Below are 19434 nucleotides of genomic sequence, written 5' to 3'. Positions count from 1 at the left end.
GGGCAGCTATTGCACGTACTCACTTCTAGCACTGAGTTGTCGAAGTGTCCTATCAAACGGTTTATACTGGAAAAAGAACACTCCCAGAATTGCAAACTTTCCGTTCATGCATATGTTAAGTGCGATCAATGATGTATAAATTTAGGTCTTGGCTTGCATAAATTTATTACTGAACAAAAGCACTGCACTCGCACCATAGACTAATAATATAAACAGACGGTGCACCAAGTGGCAAAGTCCAGTATCGTCGGTTAATGAGTACCAATCATTCTATCATCAATCCTCATTAGCCTTTTCAAGATATGGTGTACACAATAGGAGGGCAGTCTTCAATATGGGTAAAACCTGCCAAATTCAAAAGACTACCCATTTCGTGCAGCGCCATCCTATTGTATCTCAAAAAGGCTAATTGGAAGCCAATGACCTTAATCCTCCACACAGGGAGTGAGGTTACCTGAATGGGTGAATCCATTTGAAATCTCCACCCCATGTGTGGTAGATTAAGGTCATATTTTCCATACAGGGTGTATGAAGTTCAGGCAATGCCATGTGTAATTTGTTGGATACAGGCGATAAAATGATCGACTCTCATGAATATACGAGAATTCTCAGTGCATACAAAGCACTGGTACTCGCACACAACATATTGATTTGTGATGGTGGACATAAAACCAAGAGATATTATTTACAAGGCACTGGGCTGGCCTATTTAAGCCCTGCAATTAATAAATAACCAGCAAAACCTTCCCCTTTGATGGCAGGCAAGGCTAGGCTTCAAAAGAGTCACTACAACGACTTGCAACATTCAATATACTGACAAAGAAGATGCACTTTTGGCATCTTCATCTCTCTCTTTTCCATTTTTTCACCTCTCTCTGTTTTCAAGCTTAAAAGTTCAGGCCTTCTTGGATCTTTGGCCCTAGCCCATCTGGTCTAATGAATTGTTATCAGTCTATGCGCTGATGTTGCCCATTGGTATATCAAAAGATGGATCCCAGCTTACTTGGTTTCCTTATATATTTTGTTGACTTTACTAATAACATCATTGATATCCTGTTTCTTGTTCATCTTGATATATTTCTCTTTGCGGATGTTGTGAACCACCAACCACTCAGGGAGGATCTCTATCATCAGATCAAGATGCTTCTCTACTTCAGCTGTAAAAAAGAAACAAACCATGTATCATGTTAGCAAACTGATATCTATTACAAATTCGGTTTCCACAAATTATGTTTATGGTTCTATAGCCCTATCGGTGCCCCAATTGATGGCACCTACTTTCACACCTAGAGATGCAATACATTATATCATACATAATAATGAACATTTGCATAGTGGCTTTATTTAAATAATAAACGATAGCACTGCGCAACTGTTCAAGGTACGATAGATGACTGCAGACTTATGGATACAAAGAATTTTTTATGTACCAAACCCAAGTCGAGTTGTTACTTGTTTTTAAGTACTCAGGGTTAGTCCTGTCAACACCAGACCGTGATACTAGCGCAAAGGTCAGTGTGGCTATGAGTGAGTAAATTTTCTAGTGAGTTTTTTTCCAAGGTTGAATTTATGTCCATTGATGATAGAAATCATGACAGATACGTCACAGGCGATGATATGGTTTTCTTGTGTTACGTGATCCGTTATGACCGACTTACACTTAGAGAATGCGCCGGCATCCACTACTCAAAATATTGGCCAGCCCATCCATTATGACACGATATTGGATAGGCAAAAGACAAAATCCTATCATTTATTCTCATTCTTATTCAGTTTTAATGTAATTTTTGCGAGAAAAACTGCCTTTTTTCAGAAAAAAATAAAGTTACTTTTGTGAGGACATCCCCGTTGTTTTAAATGAACGAAACCATCACAAACATCTAAGCCGCGGGTTCTTAGTTCTCGACGCGTGTATTACGCTGAACGCATTATCGCGAGATCATTGAGGAGCAACAAGCGTGCCGCCGCTATGCGATGGCGGCGCGCCTGACTAATATCACTATCAACTATTGTGAGATATTATACACCGAAAACCAATCAAATTACGTGAATTCTTTACAAGACGCACCCATTGAATAAGAATGTTCTGTGGTTGAAAGCTTTCTGAAAGCTCTGGTATAATTTCTAGGCATGACATTTTCTGTGTCTTTCTGATGTTCCTACTTCCTAACCTACTTAGTAATCATCCTGGTGACGAAGAAGTGTTAGCTACCAAGTATCACAGGAGAACCAACAGACCAAAATCATCTGTGATCAAGCAAATCAGCCAAGATGGCGAAAGCTCACTGCAGGAGACGCCCAATGCGAGAGAAGCAGTGGACCAAAAAGCATCAGCAAAGATGGCAAAAGCTCACATATTTGTGAGTACAAAATTTATGATTTGGCCAACATAAATCCACTTTTGATTCATGACTACATATTGCCCAATCCTGCTTACCTGTAGTTAGTGTTGATTTGGAGCTTTCTCCTAATTTCTTGACGATCACTTCGTAGATCAAAGCTGATTTCTTCTCAGCTAAAAAGAATCTGTGTATATCAGTTAAGGTTGACATAATTATATATTTGAACTTTGCTCTTATCAGATAAGCCACACATTTCAAGGGTAAAAAAACCCAGAAAAACCATGGGTATTCTAGAGTGTAGAGATTTATACGTGTTGGTAGTAGACATCAAAGAAAAGTTTTAAACTAGTCAACAACACTCACGTTTTTGTCATAATAATTTCAGAGTAACCATACTCCGAAATTTTTCGGACAAAAATGTGACTGTTGTTGACTAGTTTTAAACTTTTCTTTGATATGAGTATTCTATATATCACATTCAACCTAACTAGCACCCCTACCCTCCCCTAATAAGCACCCCTTATGGAATTTATTAAGTGGCAACTGTTTATGCACCCCTTTTTAATTCACCTGTACAACAAAATTCTGTCAAATTTCAAAATCAAATTACCATCATAACTTTTTGGCTTATTTATTTATTTTACCTTCAGATGCACTATATTTTGATTGTGTGTGTTAATTGCCAATGTCATCATTCTTATAAGTGCCCCTCCCCCAGTGATTGACCTGAACACCCCGTCAATAATTAGGTCAAAGAGGTTAAGTATACTTGCAGTAATACCAGAGGCAGTGAGCTTAAGCTTTCACGATTTTTTGGAAGGAAAAAAACAACTTGCAACTGAAAAATAAGATTTTTGGATTTTTTTAATGAAACAAACCATTATATAAAGATTTGCTTTTAATTTATTAGAGGTACATGTACAGCATTTATATAGAATGATACTTGCAATTACAAGATGTATTCTAATGGAGGTAAAAGAAGTGCAACCTTTGGGCAATGACATACAGCAAATAGACCTCTCAAAATTGCTTGGGGGTATATGGTTAGTGCCCTTATACTTCATTGAGTCTATCTCCCCCAAAAAAAAAAAAAAAAAAACATGACAAGCATCAGGACGTGCCAAGTAGGTTGATCAAGATTTTTTTTCTGGACGAAAAAAAATGACCATATAAATCACTGAAAGCTTCAAAATCTGAAAAAAATGTTTTTTTTGACACAAATGAAAATTTCTGATTTTTTTCTTCTTCAAAAACTTGCAATCAAAATGAATCCACTTCAGCCATGTATTGCATACAGCTACAAAAACATGCCCAATCTGGGTTGGTTGGTTCCATAGAACAGAGTTTTTTCTTGTCACCTTACATGACTTAAATGTGACGTGTCATGTCAAAAGGAGACACTTTTGGGCAGGTTATCAATTTTGAGTTTTTTACATGTCTTAAATAAAGAGATATTTTGCTCCACAACACCATTTTCCCCAATGAAATCAGACATTCCTTATGCTTCTGTCACACTACACCGAATAGGTCTTCCGTACAAGAAACGGATGGTATTTTAGTAAATCTGTTGTTGTTCGTCAATGATCGCTTTTATGTTCTTTTTATGTCCTGCTATCATCCGCCAAATGCGTTTCGTGTTAGGTGATGTTCGTTAAGTCCATCGGCATGCACAAAACTTGAAGCGGAGTGTACCGAATACACATGTTCGGTATTTATCCGATGTGTGTTCGTATGGTGCTGAATATTGCCGGAGTTTGTTCGCTCTCCTTTCGTTCCTGTTCGTTCTTTGTTCATGGCACTCGGCCCGTGTTCGTTGCAAATACGTTCCTGTGAGGCCTTCACCACCGGATAGCATATTTATGCATTCGGTGATGTACGCTGACCCAGACCGTGTTAGTGTCACACTACACCGGATCGGTCTTCCGTATAAGAAACGGATGGTATTTTAGCAAATCCGTTAGTGTTCGTCAATGTTCGTTTTATGTTCTTCATATGTCCTGCTATTATCCGCCAAATGCGTTTCGTGTTAGGTGATGATTGTTTAGTCCGTCGACAATGCGTTTCAAGTTTTGTGCATGCACAAAACTTGGAACGGAGTGTGCCGAATACACATGTTCGGAAGTTGTCCGATGTGTGTTCGTACAGTTCTGTATATATACCCTGGGTTTGTTCGTTATTCTTTCGTTTATATACCGCAGGTGTTTGCAAGGTTTCGAGGCGCTTGTACCGGATGTAGGCCTATGGCGAACATGTGCATCAATCATGGGGGGAGGGGTTTCTGAAGGGTGTGTGACGCAATATCATATTTCCCCAGTACTTTAGTGACTGACAAGTAGAAAAAAGGGGAAAGGAGAGAAAAAGAAAAGAAAGTGAGAAAATTGAAGAGAGAAGAGAAGAGAAAAGTTAAATTGCACGTAATTTAGTAGGCCTATGCATGTAAGTAGTATTGAGCATGTTGAGGAGGGCACTTTCTGAAGGGTAGAGGACGCTTAATATCAAATTCCTACCAGTTTTAGTGATTGACAAGAAAGAAAAAGAAGAGAAAACATGGAAAAGGTTAAATTGTATGTTATTGAGTAGGCCCAGGATAGTATATAGTAAGCCTAAGTATAGGCCTGTGATTATTATAGGCAGTGCTTTAAATGTCGTTCCTTGGCCCAAAAGCCTGTGAAAATTACTGCCGCCCCCGTCGATATGTAGGGCCCGTGACATTTTGTACTCCCATTTTGTCACCAAAATCAGTATTTAAGACGGACTTAGGTCTATTACTGACTTTAACATATCAATCCATGCATGCTTTACCTGAAATTACGAGTCTGAAGTCTTATATCTTAAAGTGTCAGTGGATCAGTGTAACATTTTAAATTTTGCAAATTCAGTTCGGGCCTTCTTTGTTTTTTTGTTTAAGGCAATAATAGTGTAAAAATGATGCACCAAAAACAAGTGTCCAAATTTTCGATTTTTAAAACTAAATTTTACACAATAGGCCCAGGCCTAATAGGCCCTACAGTCCCCATGCAAATGGCTTCAATTGGATCTTCATTTTGAAAAATGGACAAGTCTTCCATTTTGCTTCTGCTATGGACATCCACATGTTATTTTTAAAACAATTGTTTATATTATACAATAATTGTGAAAACTTTTCAATGGCTTTAATTAGGCTTTCGTTTCACCAATTTGCGGCTGTTTCAAACTAAAATAGTACCCAATAATAGTGCTAAAATTGATCTAAAAATGACAAATGGCTTCAATTGGGCCTTCATTGTCCAAAGGTTTCTCACCTCTATTGCCCCGGACTCTGGTTGCCCTGATATATCAGATTTGTAGCCCTTTTGTACTTATTAGCCAATATTTGACCATTTTCGTCAAAGTTTTCCCCCTTAAAAGTTGTCTTTCCCCACTTCACCCTCTGAAAAAGTGCTTGCTACGTCACTGCCTCTAAGGGGTCAAAAACCCTCTCAAACACCCTCTCCTCCCCCACTTTTCTGATAGTGTGGACGTCCCTGTTGGTGCCACATGCCACGGATTCGCCGGTTATTTGTCGGACGTTGAACGATTGAATATAAAACGCCTGCAGGATTATTAGCGGCCACAACGCATAGAGAGACAAACGGGAATCGGATCCCAAAATCCGTACATTTGTCGGACGTTGACCCCCAAATCCGGTCATTTGTCGGACGTTGAACGATCGAATATAAGACGCCTGCAGGATTATTAGCGGCCACAACGCATAGAGAAACGAACGGGATTCGGACCCCAAATCCGCCCATTTGTCGGACGTTGAACGATCGGATATAAGACGCCTGCAGGATTATTAGCGGCCCAACGCATAGAGAGACGAACGGGAATCGGACCCAAAATCCCACCGAATCTTCTGCCGGACTGGTGATTTTTCCACCGAATAAAATATTTTTGTATTCGGTGATGTACGTTAATCCAGTCCGTCGTAGTGTGACAGACCTATTAGCGAAGATATAGAGTTAGAAAGTTATGGTATTATAAAATTGGAAATTGAGATATCGGCCTTTAAAAATATTATTAACAATGTTGAGGGTAGGAATTACCTTGAAAAATGTCTCAAAAAATACAAGATGCCAGTTATATTCCGGTCTGTAACTATCAGACAATATTTTAAAACATTAATAACATCACAAATTCGCAACAAACCCAAATTGTGAAAAAAAACACCCCTGGGCAGATTTTTTGGCTATTTCTCCATTGACGATCCAGCCCAAAAGTGTCTCCTTTTGACATGACACGTCACAAATAAAAAGGGTTTCTAATAATGCATTCAGTTAACTCATTTCCACATAACACCATTGAAACCATCTCCATTGGCTACATGTTAATGTTAATGTTTATGTTAATAAATGCAATCCAAAAGAAAAGGATACACTCTTAGTATTCTGCAGAGTTCTGGCAATCTCTCCAATCTTTGAATTTTCTTCTCCTCTTCTGGGTCTCTCATCATGGCCTTAACCTGCTTCTGAGCTTCCTTTGCACGAATCTGAAAGATGCAAAAAACCAAACAACTTATTCCGTAAGTGTTAATTATAACTTTATAGGGGCACTCCAAGATCCATAGCCCCACCCACCAACTTGCTCAAAAAAGAATTTTTTTTACCATCAGAAACCTAGGATTACATACATTTTGTGTGCATAAACTTTTTTGCAGATTCTGTCATTGAACAATAAAGGGTAACATCCTGCTATCTCTAAGGACCGCTATCTCTAAGGACCGCTTAGGGTTTGCCATCTCTGATTTGTCATTAATTACAAAAAAAAGGTCCTTTATTCAAAAGGTTCGATATTACTAATTACAAATAAGGTTCTTTACTTTGTTTGATATCACTAATTTCAAATAAGGTTTGCTATTTCTAATTTCAAAAAAATTGGAGATAGCAAACCTTAATTAAAGTTAGTTATAGCGAACCTTGTTTAAAATCAATGGTAATGAACTAGTGAACCTTATAACTAATTAGTGATATTGAACCTTCGCGAAGTAGCGGACTGCTTTTTAGGTACAGCAAACCCTTTTCCAGACCTGCCAACCCCTGAAAGTCCAAATGCGGGATACTAAAAATATAGTGACCAATGTGCGTGCGAAGCATGCACGGCGAACGGGTGGGGTCCAGGGGCCCGCCTTAGGGCCCGTGGTGGGGGTCCAGGCTGATGGGTTTTGGCACTTGTAAACATGTTAAGAAACGGTATCTGAGCCTTCAAAACCAAGGATTTGTACATTACTTGAAGGCTTTTTAAAGATACCTTGCTACTCTTATCTTCACACTCTTCAAAAATTCCAGCGAAATTCTTCCAAAATTCCAGTGAAATTCTTCCAAAATTCCAACGACGAACCTTCCGAACTCGGAAACATTGACGCAGTGAAAAGCTGAAAATAACCTCTTCACCAATCCGAAAAAGATAAGCAATTCATCGGTTTATATACAATCATCAATGAACCATGCACCGAGCGATGAGGCGAAAATAATAGCCTCCTTTTAATGGCAACGTTCACACATATCCAATGTATTACAATGGGCAACATGAATTTAACACGCAAGCACGTGCTAATCAGGCTTTTAATAGCGCCACCACATTTTTAATGCATTTAAATAGATATAGCGCCGCCGCAATTCTTTCGTGCCAGACGATATCGGACAATTTTTGGGTTTTTTAATGATTTTTTTCAATGGACGGAAATGCGGGAATGCGGGACGCCCCCGCATTTTCGGGTTTTAAACTTGAATGCGGGACTGTCCCGCAATAAAATGCGGGACAGTTGGCAGGTCTGCTTTTCTCTTTTAGAAATAGCGAGCATTGGATTTATATGTTAGTGAAAGCAAACCTTAGAGATAGCAAAGCTTAAAGATAGCAGTCCTTAAGGATAGCAGACCGTCGCCCAATAAAGATCCATTTAACACAGGGGGTGCTTAAATTGTATTTTGCACCTTTGGTAAATCCAAACCATTTTTTTATAGTCACATAGAGAAAAGTTTCTACTTGTTGGGAAATACTGTTCTTGGTTGATCCCAAATTACTCACCCTTTCAAGAAGAGACTGGTTAATTCCTCCCAGCCCTGAACTTTGACCTTTAGAACTTGCATCTTGATCCTTTGATTTTTGAGGTGCAAGCTTGCTTAGCGTTGCACTACTTGATGATTTGGCCTTGGCAGATTTCAACATGTCTGAGTTCTTAGCAACTGTCTCCAAAGCCTTAACAACCTGAGAAATAATAACATACAACATTTTTATATACAAGACAATGGATTTCCATTATATAGTTTGTATACTTTAAGGGGCATTCTGTGATATATCCCCCACTTTTCTCAAAAAAAGTTGAGGTTTTTATACCGCTGGAAATATAATGTTTATTTCTTGTAGATTCATTCGTTTAAAGGAAAAATGTTGTCACTATAGAGTAATGTAACAGGACACCTGCCACCTTGACACTCAGAATGAGAGCGACATCGCATACTAGATGTAAGGTGTTCGACTATGGTGCGATAGGTTGCAGGTTCAAACCCTGGTGGTGCCTAGTATTAATTGCCTAATTGAGTTAACTTGAATTTCCCCTGGACAAAGAACTTACTGCTAATTTGTCTCGTTGTAACCCATACGAAACTCGGGGAGCTGATCCTGGTTGCGAAGATTATTTGTGGAATGTCTAGGCTGTGCGCTCTTGAAGCAGCAAAGTCCCTGATTTGTTGTTTAATGGTTTATGGAATGATGTGGGGCCGTAGTGGTCAGCGACAACCTGTAAAGTGTGCTGAGGCTTGTGGATCAACATGGATTTTAGATGCATTTGAGAGCCCCACTTGATACCTTACGCTTCAGATAAGATGCATAATTGTTGTTTGTTTTTTCCATGCACCATTGGCAAGGTCCCGAATACCTCAATCTTCCCCCTAGCTAACGGCGCTACTGTACATGGCAGTATAGGGAGTCCAGGTTCTCCAATTTTAATTCTATGATAGTAATCATCTTACCCTAGGCGTCATCATATCTCTTGCTTTTTCCAGGACATCCTTAGCATTGCAGTATGTCTTCACAGCAGGTGGCTCTGGTAAAGCTGATGGTTCCACCTCAGGGATGGTATCCAAGGGAAACTTGGGGTGCCACCTTGTTATCTTCTCATCAGGAACTGTTAATGGACGATCCAACTTGGATAAGAAAGTCTGAAACAAATTGTTTATAAAAGATCTATAATATATCTAAATGTTAAATTTTCCTTGTCAAAACCAGGTGAAGTAGTTAAAATCAATCTCAGGATTGATATCCAATGAAATTAAGGGTGCAATCTTTTAATTTGTCTTCAGTAACATTCTGTTATCATTAACATATTTTTGAGTTTAAAAGTTACAATGTACATGTATGATTGATTTACCCAGATTAAGGAGTTTTGGAAGGGTTTTGCATCGTGTTTTGTACTTCTGTTACCATGTTTTATGATTTTTGTTGTCCAGGATGATTTTGTGTTGACAAGGTGTGAAAAGTGTGTCGTAGTAAAAAAAAAGACGTCTAAATTACAAAATAATGATGAATCATTTGTTCATTTATATTTCATGTTTCCTCTCTTAAAAGTGTGAAGTTTGTTTCACTCATTGAGGCTTTACTCATGTTTTCCTTTTTAATTTGGTTAGTCCAACCAATGTTTAGCTTGAAAATGAGGAACTTTTTTATGATTGAAAATGATGTTATGTGAAAATGTTATGTGATGTTCAGCAAGAATGAATGCCAAACAAGGAAATGCACACACTGTAGTATTCAGCAAATTCCTTCAGCTGTGTCCGCCTCCTATTTCTGATTATCGCGTAAAAAGTACGAGGTCACACGATGCTGCGCAGTTTGACCAGCAAAGAGGTGTCAATGTGATGATGATATTAATCTGTTAGCCAATCAGAACCCTACTTCCGTGTTTATACCATAAACAGTGCCAAATTGGCAGACTGCTGAAAAACCTTGCTGACACGTATAGCAAACCCTCACATCAAAACTCACCTTATGATGCTGTTTGACAATATCAATGAGACCGTTATGGAATATAGTCCTCCTTGCAATCATCATAGATGGTGTAAACTTCTTCATCAGGCTTGAGGTAGCTCCTTGCATTGCCTGGCTGCCGACTTCACTGCTATCTTGACCTGTATAGAATAGAGAGAAGTTTTAAAGAATTTGATGTTCTAAATTTATCAGGTCACCTTCTTTTAATTAGGATAATGTACAGAATTTTTTTCTTTCCCCAGATTGGTAGATGCACATAAATTACTGATGTACAAGGTAAAAACAGCTCATTGTTTGTTTTTCAACATTCATAAGGTGGTCACTCTGGGGAAGACAAACATTTGTGTATTCACTTACAAACACTGTAAAAATATTTTACCCTAACAATGCCCATGGTTTTTTGCTATCGAAAGTTAAAAGAAACAAAAAAGGAGCGAAGATGAACAAAGAAATCACTTTGTACCCATGGGATTCAAATCTTAGACCCCTTGGGTGCCAAGCAGACGATCACAGACTGGTAGCCACAGAGTTTTGCTGGCCTGGCCAGCGATTCCGTGCATAGGACTAAGCGTGATTGCATCATGGCATCACACGGGATACATGCATGTAAACTGATTTTCCTTATAAGATTTATTGGTGTTAGGGTTAATACAAAATAATAACACCACCTACCTGCTGATGACATTCCATCTGAATCTAGATTGGGCTGCACAATAAGCTCATATCCACCCTCCGATTTGTTTTGTGCGCGTTGTTTGATTGTCTGTTTCTGCTGACTTAAGAAGAAGCTTGTCGGATACACGGTCTTGATTTGACCAACATTTCGTAACTCAAACGTCCTGCAGATAAAAATAAAAACCATTACAATTCTTGCAATATATGCGTAACGCTAGTTAAATAAATAAGTACGGCTACTTAAGTCCAATATTGGTTATCCGGACTTGGCATAGGCCTACGTAGTAAAAATTTATACTCGAGCATTGATTGTCCACAATTTCTCACATATTGTAGTATTTGGGGAAGCATGAATTTACGCCTTTGGATGCATTGTATTAGGTATTAGCATTTGTGACCCATCATATCAAAACGACCACTTCATGGCTGGCTTCATTGGCAGATAACAATGAAAGATGAGAAAATATAAAGAAAATAAAAAATTTGAGCTTGTTTTGCCTCAGTCATAAAACATTTAAGTAAGGTGTCATTTTAAACCTAAAAAAGCAGCAGTTTATCCCAGTGTTTAAATCTCCATTTTTATTTCTGAAGCAAAATGGTTGGTTTTGATGTGATGGGTCACATTTTATTAGCATCAAAATAACAGGGCTGCAGTGCTAGTTTTCATGTCCCTCCAGTAAACATCCTACATTTTGTACCCTTGAAAATATGCCCTCGAATTAAGGATCTAAACTTTTTTAGGGCAAGTTGATAATTGCCTTGGATTTTCACTGAAAAGGCAAGGCAGCACAGCAGTTTGTAATATTTCAAGAGGGCATCATGACAACTGATGAAAATTTGAGAAGGGCACCAAGGCAATTTCTCAAAAGTGAAGAAAACACACACAAACATAGATAGATGATTTTATAATGAAGGCGCAGGGCTGGAGCACCGACGGCAACTTCATTAGAGGGCACGGCAAGAGACTGCCTTGGGTAAAGGACGTATTTTGAGGGCATTACGGCAGTGGGGATGGGCACCCACGGCAAAATGTCATGGGTGCCGTGGGTTAATTCGAGGGCTGGTTGGAACCCCGGGTTGGAACAGATAATGGTACACTGGCTTTGTGCATACAGAATGTCTACTTACTTGCGACACATCTCTTGTACAGCATTTTTCAGCTTGGGGAACGTACAAGTCTCCTTGCGATTGTGTAAGAGACTAACCACTGTGTCTACGCTGTTAAACATCTGTTCCAGAGTCTTGTATTTAAAAGGAAGTGTCAACGAGGGTGGTGCTGGCGAGGCAAGACTGTGGTACTTCTGGTAGGCTGGGACACTACTAGTACTGGCTCTGCAAAGTGGAAATAATAAGTACTTAAAATTGATAAACGTATACCATTTGCAATTAGCGATTGCAATGGATTGCACTGCTTGTGGAAAGCGATGGGCAATTGCCAAATTTTGTGATGAAAGTTCTTTATCGTGTTGTAAAAATCTGACTTTTCATGAAATGTTCTCATTTTGCCTGATTGGGTCATATTTATGACAAATCAAGTTCATCTGAAATGATACTCTTGTGTGTATACACCAGGCTTCCCGTTAGTGTGCGTCATTGCGTCCAGACGCGCATTTTACCAATTTGGACGCCAAGTTTCAGATGGCCGGTCGTATTTTGCGTCCATCTCACATGCATGTGGACGCAGACAAAACTTCGAAATTTAATCATTAATTGATGATAAAATTAAGAAATTTCCATTCTTTTATATTTCTAAAATAATAAAAGCCCCAAAATTTAACCAACCTGCTAAGAATTGAAGTAAATTCGGCAATATTTGTAAATGCAACGTCAGGAAATCTTGCACTTTTTGAATGCTTTCCGTAATGGGTTTGATGGGGAAATCCCCCACTTGATGAAATTTGCTTTGTTTACTGGTGTGTCAAACTGACGACGTGCGGTTAATGTTTATTTAATTATTTATTACAACCTGACAATATTCAGAATTTAATGTTTATTTTCTCATCAATAATCTACCTTTCCTTTATTAATATTATTGTTATTAATTGAAAGCAATTTTAAAGACAAAATCAAAATGATAACTTGTTATTTATTTATTGTGGCAGCACATGATTTAGAAGTTTTAGCACCAACCACACGTTAATCTACGATGTGCGAAACTACAAAAATGTGTTAAAAATTGGCAGAGTTTGTGCATATTTTTGCATATGTTTCTGACCATGTTTCGGACCAAAACTGACACAGAAATGAGAAAATTTATTATAGCGACTGGAGATGGAAAATATCATGGAAAATGCATCTTTATTTTATTTGAACGATCGATGTTTGATGAGGTGTAGACCACGGGGGTACGTGTAGCAACAAGGGATTGCTGGCCGTTCTGATCATCGCATGCCACAGCGTTTCCCGGTATGATTGATCATGAATTTCAGATGGACACATAAACATTTGTCTGGACGCAAGTTTTGGCAACCTTGTCAGCAAACTTGCGTCCATATGGACGCACATTTTTTAAGCCTTAATGGGAAGCCTGGTATACATATAATAGGTTATCATTTCCATAGTACTCGTTTGTACCTTCTCCAAATTGTGACATAAATATGTACAATACTATATTCTGGTTTTGGCCCAAAAATTTTCTCAGTTTTTTCCTTATTAGCCCCAAGTTTTTCTCACGTTATTTTTTTTCCTCTTTTTTTAAACATTCAAAAAATAAATGTGCTTCCTTTTTATTTACAAGACCATAACTTTCAAGAAGTTTCCATGTGTGAGTACAAACCTTGACATGTGAACTTACTTGGACTTGACAGTCTCTTTGGCAACAGGTTTTGCCTTTGTTTCAACTTTGGATTCTTTCTTTGCCTGATCAGCACATTCTTTGATCTTGGCAAGACGGGATTGTAGCTCCGCAAGTTTGCCAGATTTGGATAGGCGGTCTTTTACCATAGCTGGAGTAAGCTTGCCCTGTGTAAATAAGAATAAAATTATAACTATGGCATATGGATTACACATGACATGTAGACATGAATATTCAATTCACTTTTGTTGAATCTATGTAAATAATGTAACTTGCAAGGTGTTTAGTAGGTTGCAATGTTCTAACATAATTAAATTACTGTATAGTGAAACATTTTAGCGTTAATTGATTTCTTGCAATTTTAATTGGTAGGAGCAATTTAACAGATTCTTATAATTATTCACATAAACAGCAACTGGTACACATTAAAGTTACGCCCCAAAAGTATGTTTGGCCTCATTCGACCGTAATTTTGAAAACAATGTGAAAAAAGTTTTTACTGTACAAAAGAATACCGACCCTAATTTCTGAAAATCCAGAAACACTTTTTTTTCAGTCTATATTAGTATATATTTGCATTCTAATTGACCAAAAATAAATTATAGTAGGTATATTTAACCAGATTAGAGATTTTACTTCGTAATGTAAATAAAAAGGGTAATCGACTGACCAACCTTTTTTTCACACCTTGAAGTGAGGCCAATCATACTTTCTTTTTTTTGCCAATCTATGGGTCAAAATATTTTTGTGGGCTTTTTAACTTTGCAGTTCTAAAAATAACCTGTGAAAAGTACAAAATTAAAAAAACATCAGAAAAATTTCCTGCTATAAATACAGTACATGTGAATTTGCCCTACTACATACTTTTGATGTACTACTGGTAGATACTGGAGTTTCCAGTTTTACTGGAGACTTCTGGTTCTTCAACGTAGCTCTGATACGATTACCCAGTGGATTTGAAGCACTCTTGTTGCCGTCTTCAGGTCCTGAACCAGCTGTTGATGGGGACTGCTCTGCCAGTTTTTCAATTGTAGTTTTGGATTTAGGCTTGGTTCTTGCTTGTTCGGTATTGATAGGGTTGTCTTTAGATTGCACGGTTCTTTTACAATTGGAAGCCTGGTTTGCATCCTCATTGGCCTGAAAGACAAAGAAATAAATTAAATTATAATTAAAAATACTTGTACTCTATGAAGTTTTTTGCACTTAATTCTACAACACTTAGCAAAATCAATATGTTTAGAAGGAATACAGTGCAGATATGTGGGAGTAAAAAGACATGAACCTTGTAAGGTACATGTAAGTATACATATTTGTAACATCAGTTTGTATTCATTTTATTAATTTTTTCAAAAACTTTGACAAAGCTTGAATGTTAACTGTCACTTTGACCTTCAAAATGTGAACCAGGGTTATTAAATACATCGGCCATTCATTGAGGACATGTGTAAATCTATTTCCTTGTCCAAATTTATCTTACAAGAATCAAGTTAACTTTATATACTGCATGCGGGTTTGGCGTGAATATAGCCGAATCAAGTTTGATTCTCGCAAACTAAGAGAATCATAGTGTCGTGATGATAGTGACGTTTGATTATCTGATTATCACCAAATTTGCATGTGCAGTCCTGCAAGTAAAATAAATTAACTAGTACCGGTAACAAGTTTACCTCTTTTTTCACTGGCACTGTTTCACTGCTTTGTTCGGTCTTTTCATACTTCTGAAAAGTTTTATCAAGACTCTTTTTAACCGAAGGTTTGGACTTATTTGCCCTATTAGCAGATCTCTTCTGACGATTAGAAGGTTCTTGTTTTGATTCTTTAGCAACTTCTTCATTGTCTTCAGCAGCGGTAGTCTCCTCAGACAAAACTGGTTTGCATCTTTTCCTGCGAATGGGCGCCTCAGAATTCTTTTGACTCCGCTTTGTTGGGGTTCCGGGCAATGATCTAGATAGAACTGCATCATGGTCATCTGATGCAGATGTAACCTCAGAATCTTCTGAACCTGCCGATGATGAAGGCTCTTCGGAATCCTTTTTCCCGGGCTCGGCATTTTTTTGACTTTTTTTGTTTGCTGCCCGTGCCAGAGCTTTATCCATTGGGCCATGACTCACTGATTTCTGCTTCGATGCTCTTGCCCTTGTTGATCTTTTACTTGTTGTGGCAGCATTTGCTCTGGTACCTGCTTTATTCTTCGGTTTGCTGACCGGTTCAACTGTTTTCAAGGTAAGCTTACTCTGTGAAGATTCAGGTGTTAACGTTGCCGAATTCTGCTTCAGAAAAATGTCGGCGGCGTCGATGCTCTTCAAATCAGGCAAAACAGCAACAGTTAATTTTGGCTCTTCTTTAGCATTTGACCTGAGAACTTTACGACGTTTGGAGGGTTGAAATGGATCAGTTCTTTTCTTCCCAGCAAAGTAATTCGTAAGCATTCCTTGTGCCATTTTACGCAACGAACAGAGCTCTCTCAAACATCAACAGCCGGCAACAAAACACTGTTTCGCGGGGTTTCCCATCAGCTGATTGCAGACTCTTCTAAAAAGTAAAATAGGGGTGTTCTATTTATTATTGTTGAATGCGCCGGAAAAATAATCATTCTAAATAAATACATACACTCATAGTCATTGAAATTTTATAAATTTTGTTTTCATAAATAAATCAAACTAGCACTGATTAACACTAAACAAAAATATGATTTTAAATGAGAAGAAAGTCATAGGCGTAGATCCCGGGGGGATGGGGGGATTTATCCCCCCCCCCCCAATATTTTGCCAGGGGGGGATGCTCCATACAATGGTAACTGGACATTTCATCCCCTCGCATTTTCATCCCCTGGACATTTCATCCCCTGGACATTTCATCCCCTCGTGTTAAAACGCTATTGTAGCGTTATTTGAGCATGACAGTAAAAAGATTGCATATGAATATAATAATTGTTTAGGATCTTTAGAAGGAAATAATATAAGGAAATTAATCTTTATTTAAAATTAGTCTTATTTATCTAATGTATGCACCGTGTTCTGTATGAGCTATCACCAGCTGATCACACATATAAAAATCGATCGATGTTGAATGGCAATAGTGCAATGAATTTACCTATTGAACAGTGCGTGTAGGCCCCCTACACGGATGCTTCTAATTCAGTATTACGCCTATTATTATTATTAAAAGTATTATTATTTTGTTATTTTACCGGTTAGGCCTATCGTCAATATATTATTATTAATATTTTTATTATTATTATTTATATTATTATACTAGTGTTTTTTTGTTGTTGTTGATATTAGCCTGGACTATTCAACTTAGCTAAAGTGTATTTCTTCTCTTTCTTCCTGTTATTTATGTATTTATTGTGTATTGTTTATAGGCTGTTTATTTATTTATAATTATTATAATTTATGTATTTATTATTTATTTTGTTTGTTTATTTATTTATTATTATTTACTTAGTTGTTCATCTAACAAAATTAGTAGGCCTACATTTTTATGGGAACCATGTATCTGTTAATGTTATGTCATGTGGATATAGTATGTTATATTATTAATAAGATAGTGATAAAAGATAATAGCATCAAATATGTCTGCATATAGGCCCAAGGGAAGGTTCATGGCAATATTTTTGTATTGTCCACTTGATGAGGTGATTAGATTTAGTCCAATGTCATGTTATACAATAGGAGATAACTGATATAAGGGCTTAATCCCCATGATTATCCTTAGAATATTCCCATATCAATTCTCACAAGTGGCTTAAGACGACAAAAGTGCCAAGCGGGGGGCCAAGTTTCTCTTTTCATGTAGGTTCACTTGGGTTTATTAAAAATATAGGTTAGTCTACATTACCAGTCGTTATCTATTTTTTTTTTTTTATTTTTTTTTTTTGAAAATCAACTAATTTTACAAAAATGCATGATGTAGGCCTACGAAAGAGGTTGTTTTGGGGTTAATTAACGCGGCTGTGTACTCTAGACATGGTTTCTTTGGCAAAATTGAGCTTTTTTGATAAGTTTGTACTTTGTTATGTTTTTATAAATACAAGGAATGAAAATCCAGATTTGTAAACTCCAACTGCAATATTTTAAGGATTTTATTTCACTATTCCACTCGTATTTGAAATTGAAAAGGAAAGAAAATCTTTGTTGTACCAGCAGGGTACACGCGCGCAACCGCGCATCGCGTTGCGTATCGCGCAATTTGTTAACGCACAAATACGCTACGCATACGCAACGCGTACCTACATGCGCGGCGCATCTTATGGAAGCACCACGGAAGCACTGATTTCACAAAAACCTAGCGGTCAAATGGCTCCGTTTTAGCTGATAAAATGTGGGTTTTTTCAAGTTCTTTCCCCCGATTTAAATATCAAGTTATGAATGGATTTCGCTCAAACCTCTCAAGGGGCTGTGGATTTACCCGATGTTCACGTTATATAAGGTAGAAAAACGAAAACTGCCGCATTCTCCTGTAAGATTCGATGAAAGTGCATAATGTCACCACTTTAAACTTCAACGGCCATTCTTTCAATGTTCATTTTCTCGGTAAAATGACGATTTAGGTACACGATAACTCAATAAATACAACATCTATAGGTAAGCAAATATGATCATCGTAAAAAGCATGATCGAATCAAGAAACGGTTTTCTCACTTTTTTATATTTTGGTCTATTTATGATTTTAGGCATCATTTTGTGCAAATAGGCGTTTGTGAATTTTAAAAGTTCAATTTGATGCCTTATATGGTCAATATCTCAAAAAATAAGGCCAATATCAAAAAAATAAAAAACTGTTTTTGGAATGGAGCCTCAAGATTGAGCTAAAAACAAAATAAAATATTTTGGAAAGAGTGTTTTTTGTTATGATGTACCTAACAAATATTGCCAAAAACTCACTTTTTTGTGATTTTCTTCATAATTGTTGTTTTTACCCCAAATCTGTATTTATATTAAGATTTATTGATGTCTTGCCTTCATAAAATGTATACTTTTATATATCTTGCGCGAATAATTACAAAGTTATTGCACTTTTACTACATGCATATCTGAGAGTACACAGCCACCTTAAAAAATAGAAAATAGCTTAGACTACATTACCAGTCGTTATCCACTGATCCGGGAGGGTGTTCTGGGTTGATTGATTGAAAGTTGACTGAACTTTAAACTCATGGTTATAAAAAAAATTGTATAAAAAGGAATGGTAGGCCTATATTATTTTTGATTTTGATCAGCAAGAAAGTATATTCGCTAAGTATAAGGTCTCACATAAATTTATCATGAAATTAAAAAAAAAAAAAAAAATCGGTTTTGTAATGACAATTTGACTTCCAGTACGGCGTGTACAAGCACGACCCGAAATATTATGATGCATCATCATGCACAAATCGGATCAAGGTATTTTCAAAATGAAACATTTGTCAAAAATGAGGAAACCACAGTAATGACAAAGTTGAGTCCCATGCAAATACATGTAGTTGTGACGTGGTATATAAAAGGAGACACTTTTGGGCAGGATCGTAAATGGAGAAATGTAAAACTACCCTGTGGTGTTTTTCATAATTTGGGTTTGTTGTTGATGTTAACGTTAATAATGTTTTTAAAATATTGTCTGATAGTTTCAGACCGGAATATA

General features: G+C 37.3%; 1 protein-coding gene across 1 annotated transcript; it reads right to left on the bottom strand.

The window, feature by feature from the left end:
• Positions 1–303: 303 nt before the first annotated feature.
• On the bottom strand, positions 304–16324 carry LOC140172590 (uncharacterized). The gene is made up of 11 exons (XM_072195730.1): positions 15480–16324; positions 14677–14949; positions 13813–13979; positions 12147–12350; positions 11016–11182; positions 10341–10483; positions 9329–9517; positions 8385–8564; positions 6737–6849; positions 2438–2526; positions 304–1157 (listed from the first exon to the last, which is right to left on the bottom strand). The coding sequence occupies exons 1-11, from the start codon at positions 16251–16253 to the stop codon at positions 1000–1002; spliced, it is 2457 nt and encodes an 818-aa protein (XP_072051831.1). The 5' UTR covers positions 16254–16324; the 3' UTR covers positions 304–999.
• Positions 16325–19434: the final 3110 nt, after the last annotated feature.

This window comes from Amphiura filiformis, chromosome 16 (genome assembly GCF_039555335.1).
Source record: "Amphiura filiformis chromosome 16, Afil_fr2py, whole genome shotgun sequence".
NCBI lineage: Eukaryota > Metazoa > Echinodermata > Ophiuroidea > Amphilepidida > Amphiuridae > Amphiura > Amphiura filiformis.
The sequence above is the reverse complement of the archived record's forward strand: the minus strand, read 5'-3'. Positions and strand labels throughout refer to the sequence as shown.

Bases quoted from the DNA above. Each gene is read 5' to 3' on its own strand.
- LOC140172590 (XM_072195730.1), bottom strand. From the start codon at position 16,253: ATGGCACAAGGAATGCTTACGAATTACTTTGCTGGGAAGAAAAGAACT. The intron at 13,980-14,676 runs GTATGTAGTAGG...TTATTTACACAG, and splicing joins CTACCAGTAGTACATCAAAA to GGCAAGCTTACTCCAGCTAT. The intron at 2,527-6,736 runs GTATCCTTTTCT...TGATATACACAG, and splicing joins CTCTGCAGAATACTAAGAGT to ATTCTTTTTAGCTGAGAAGA.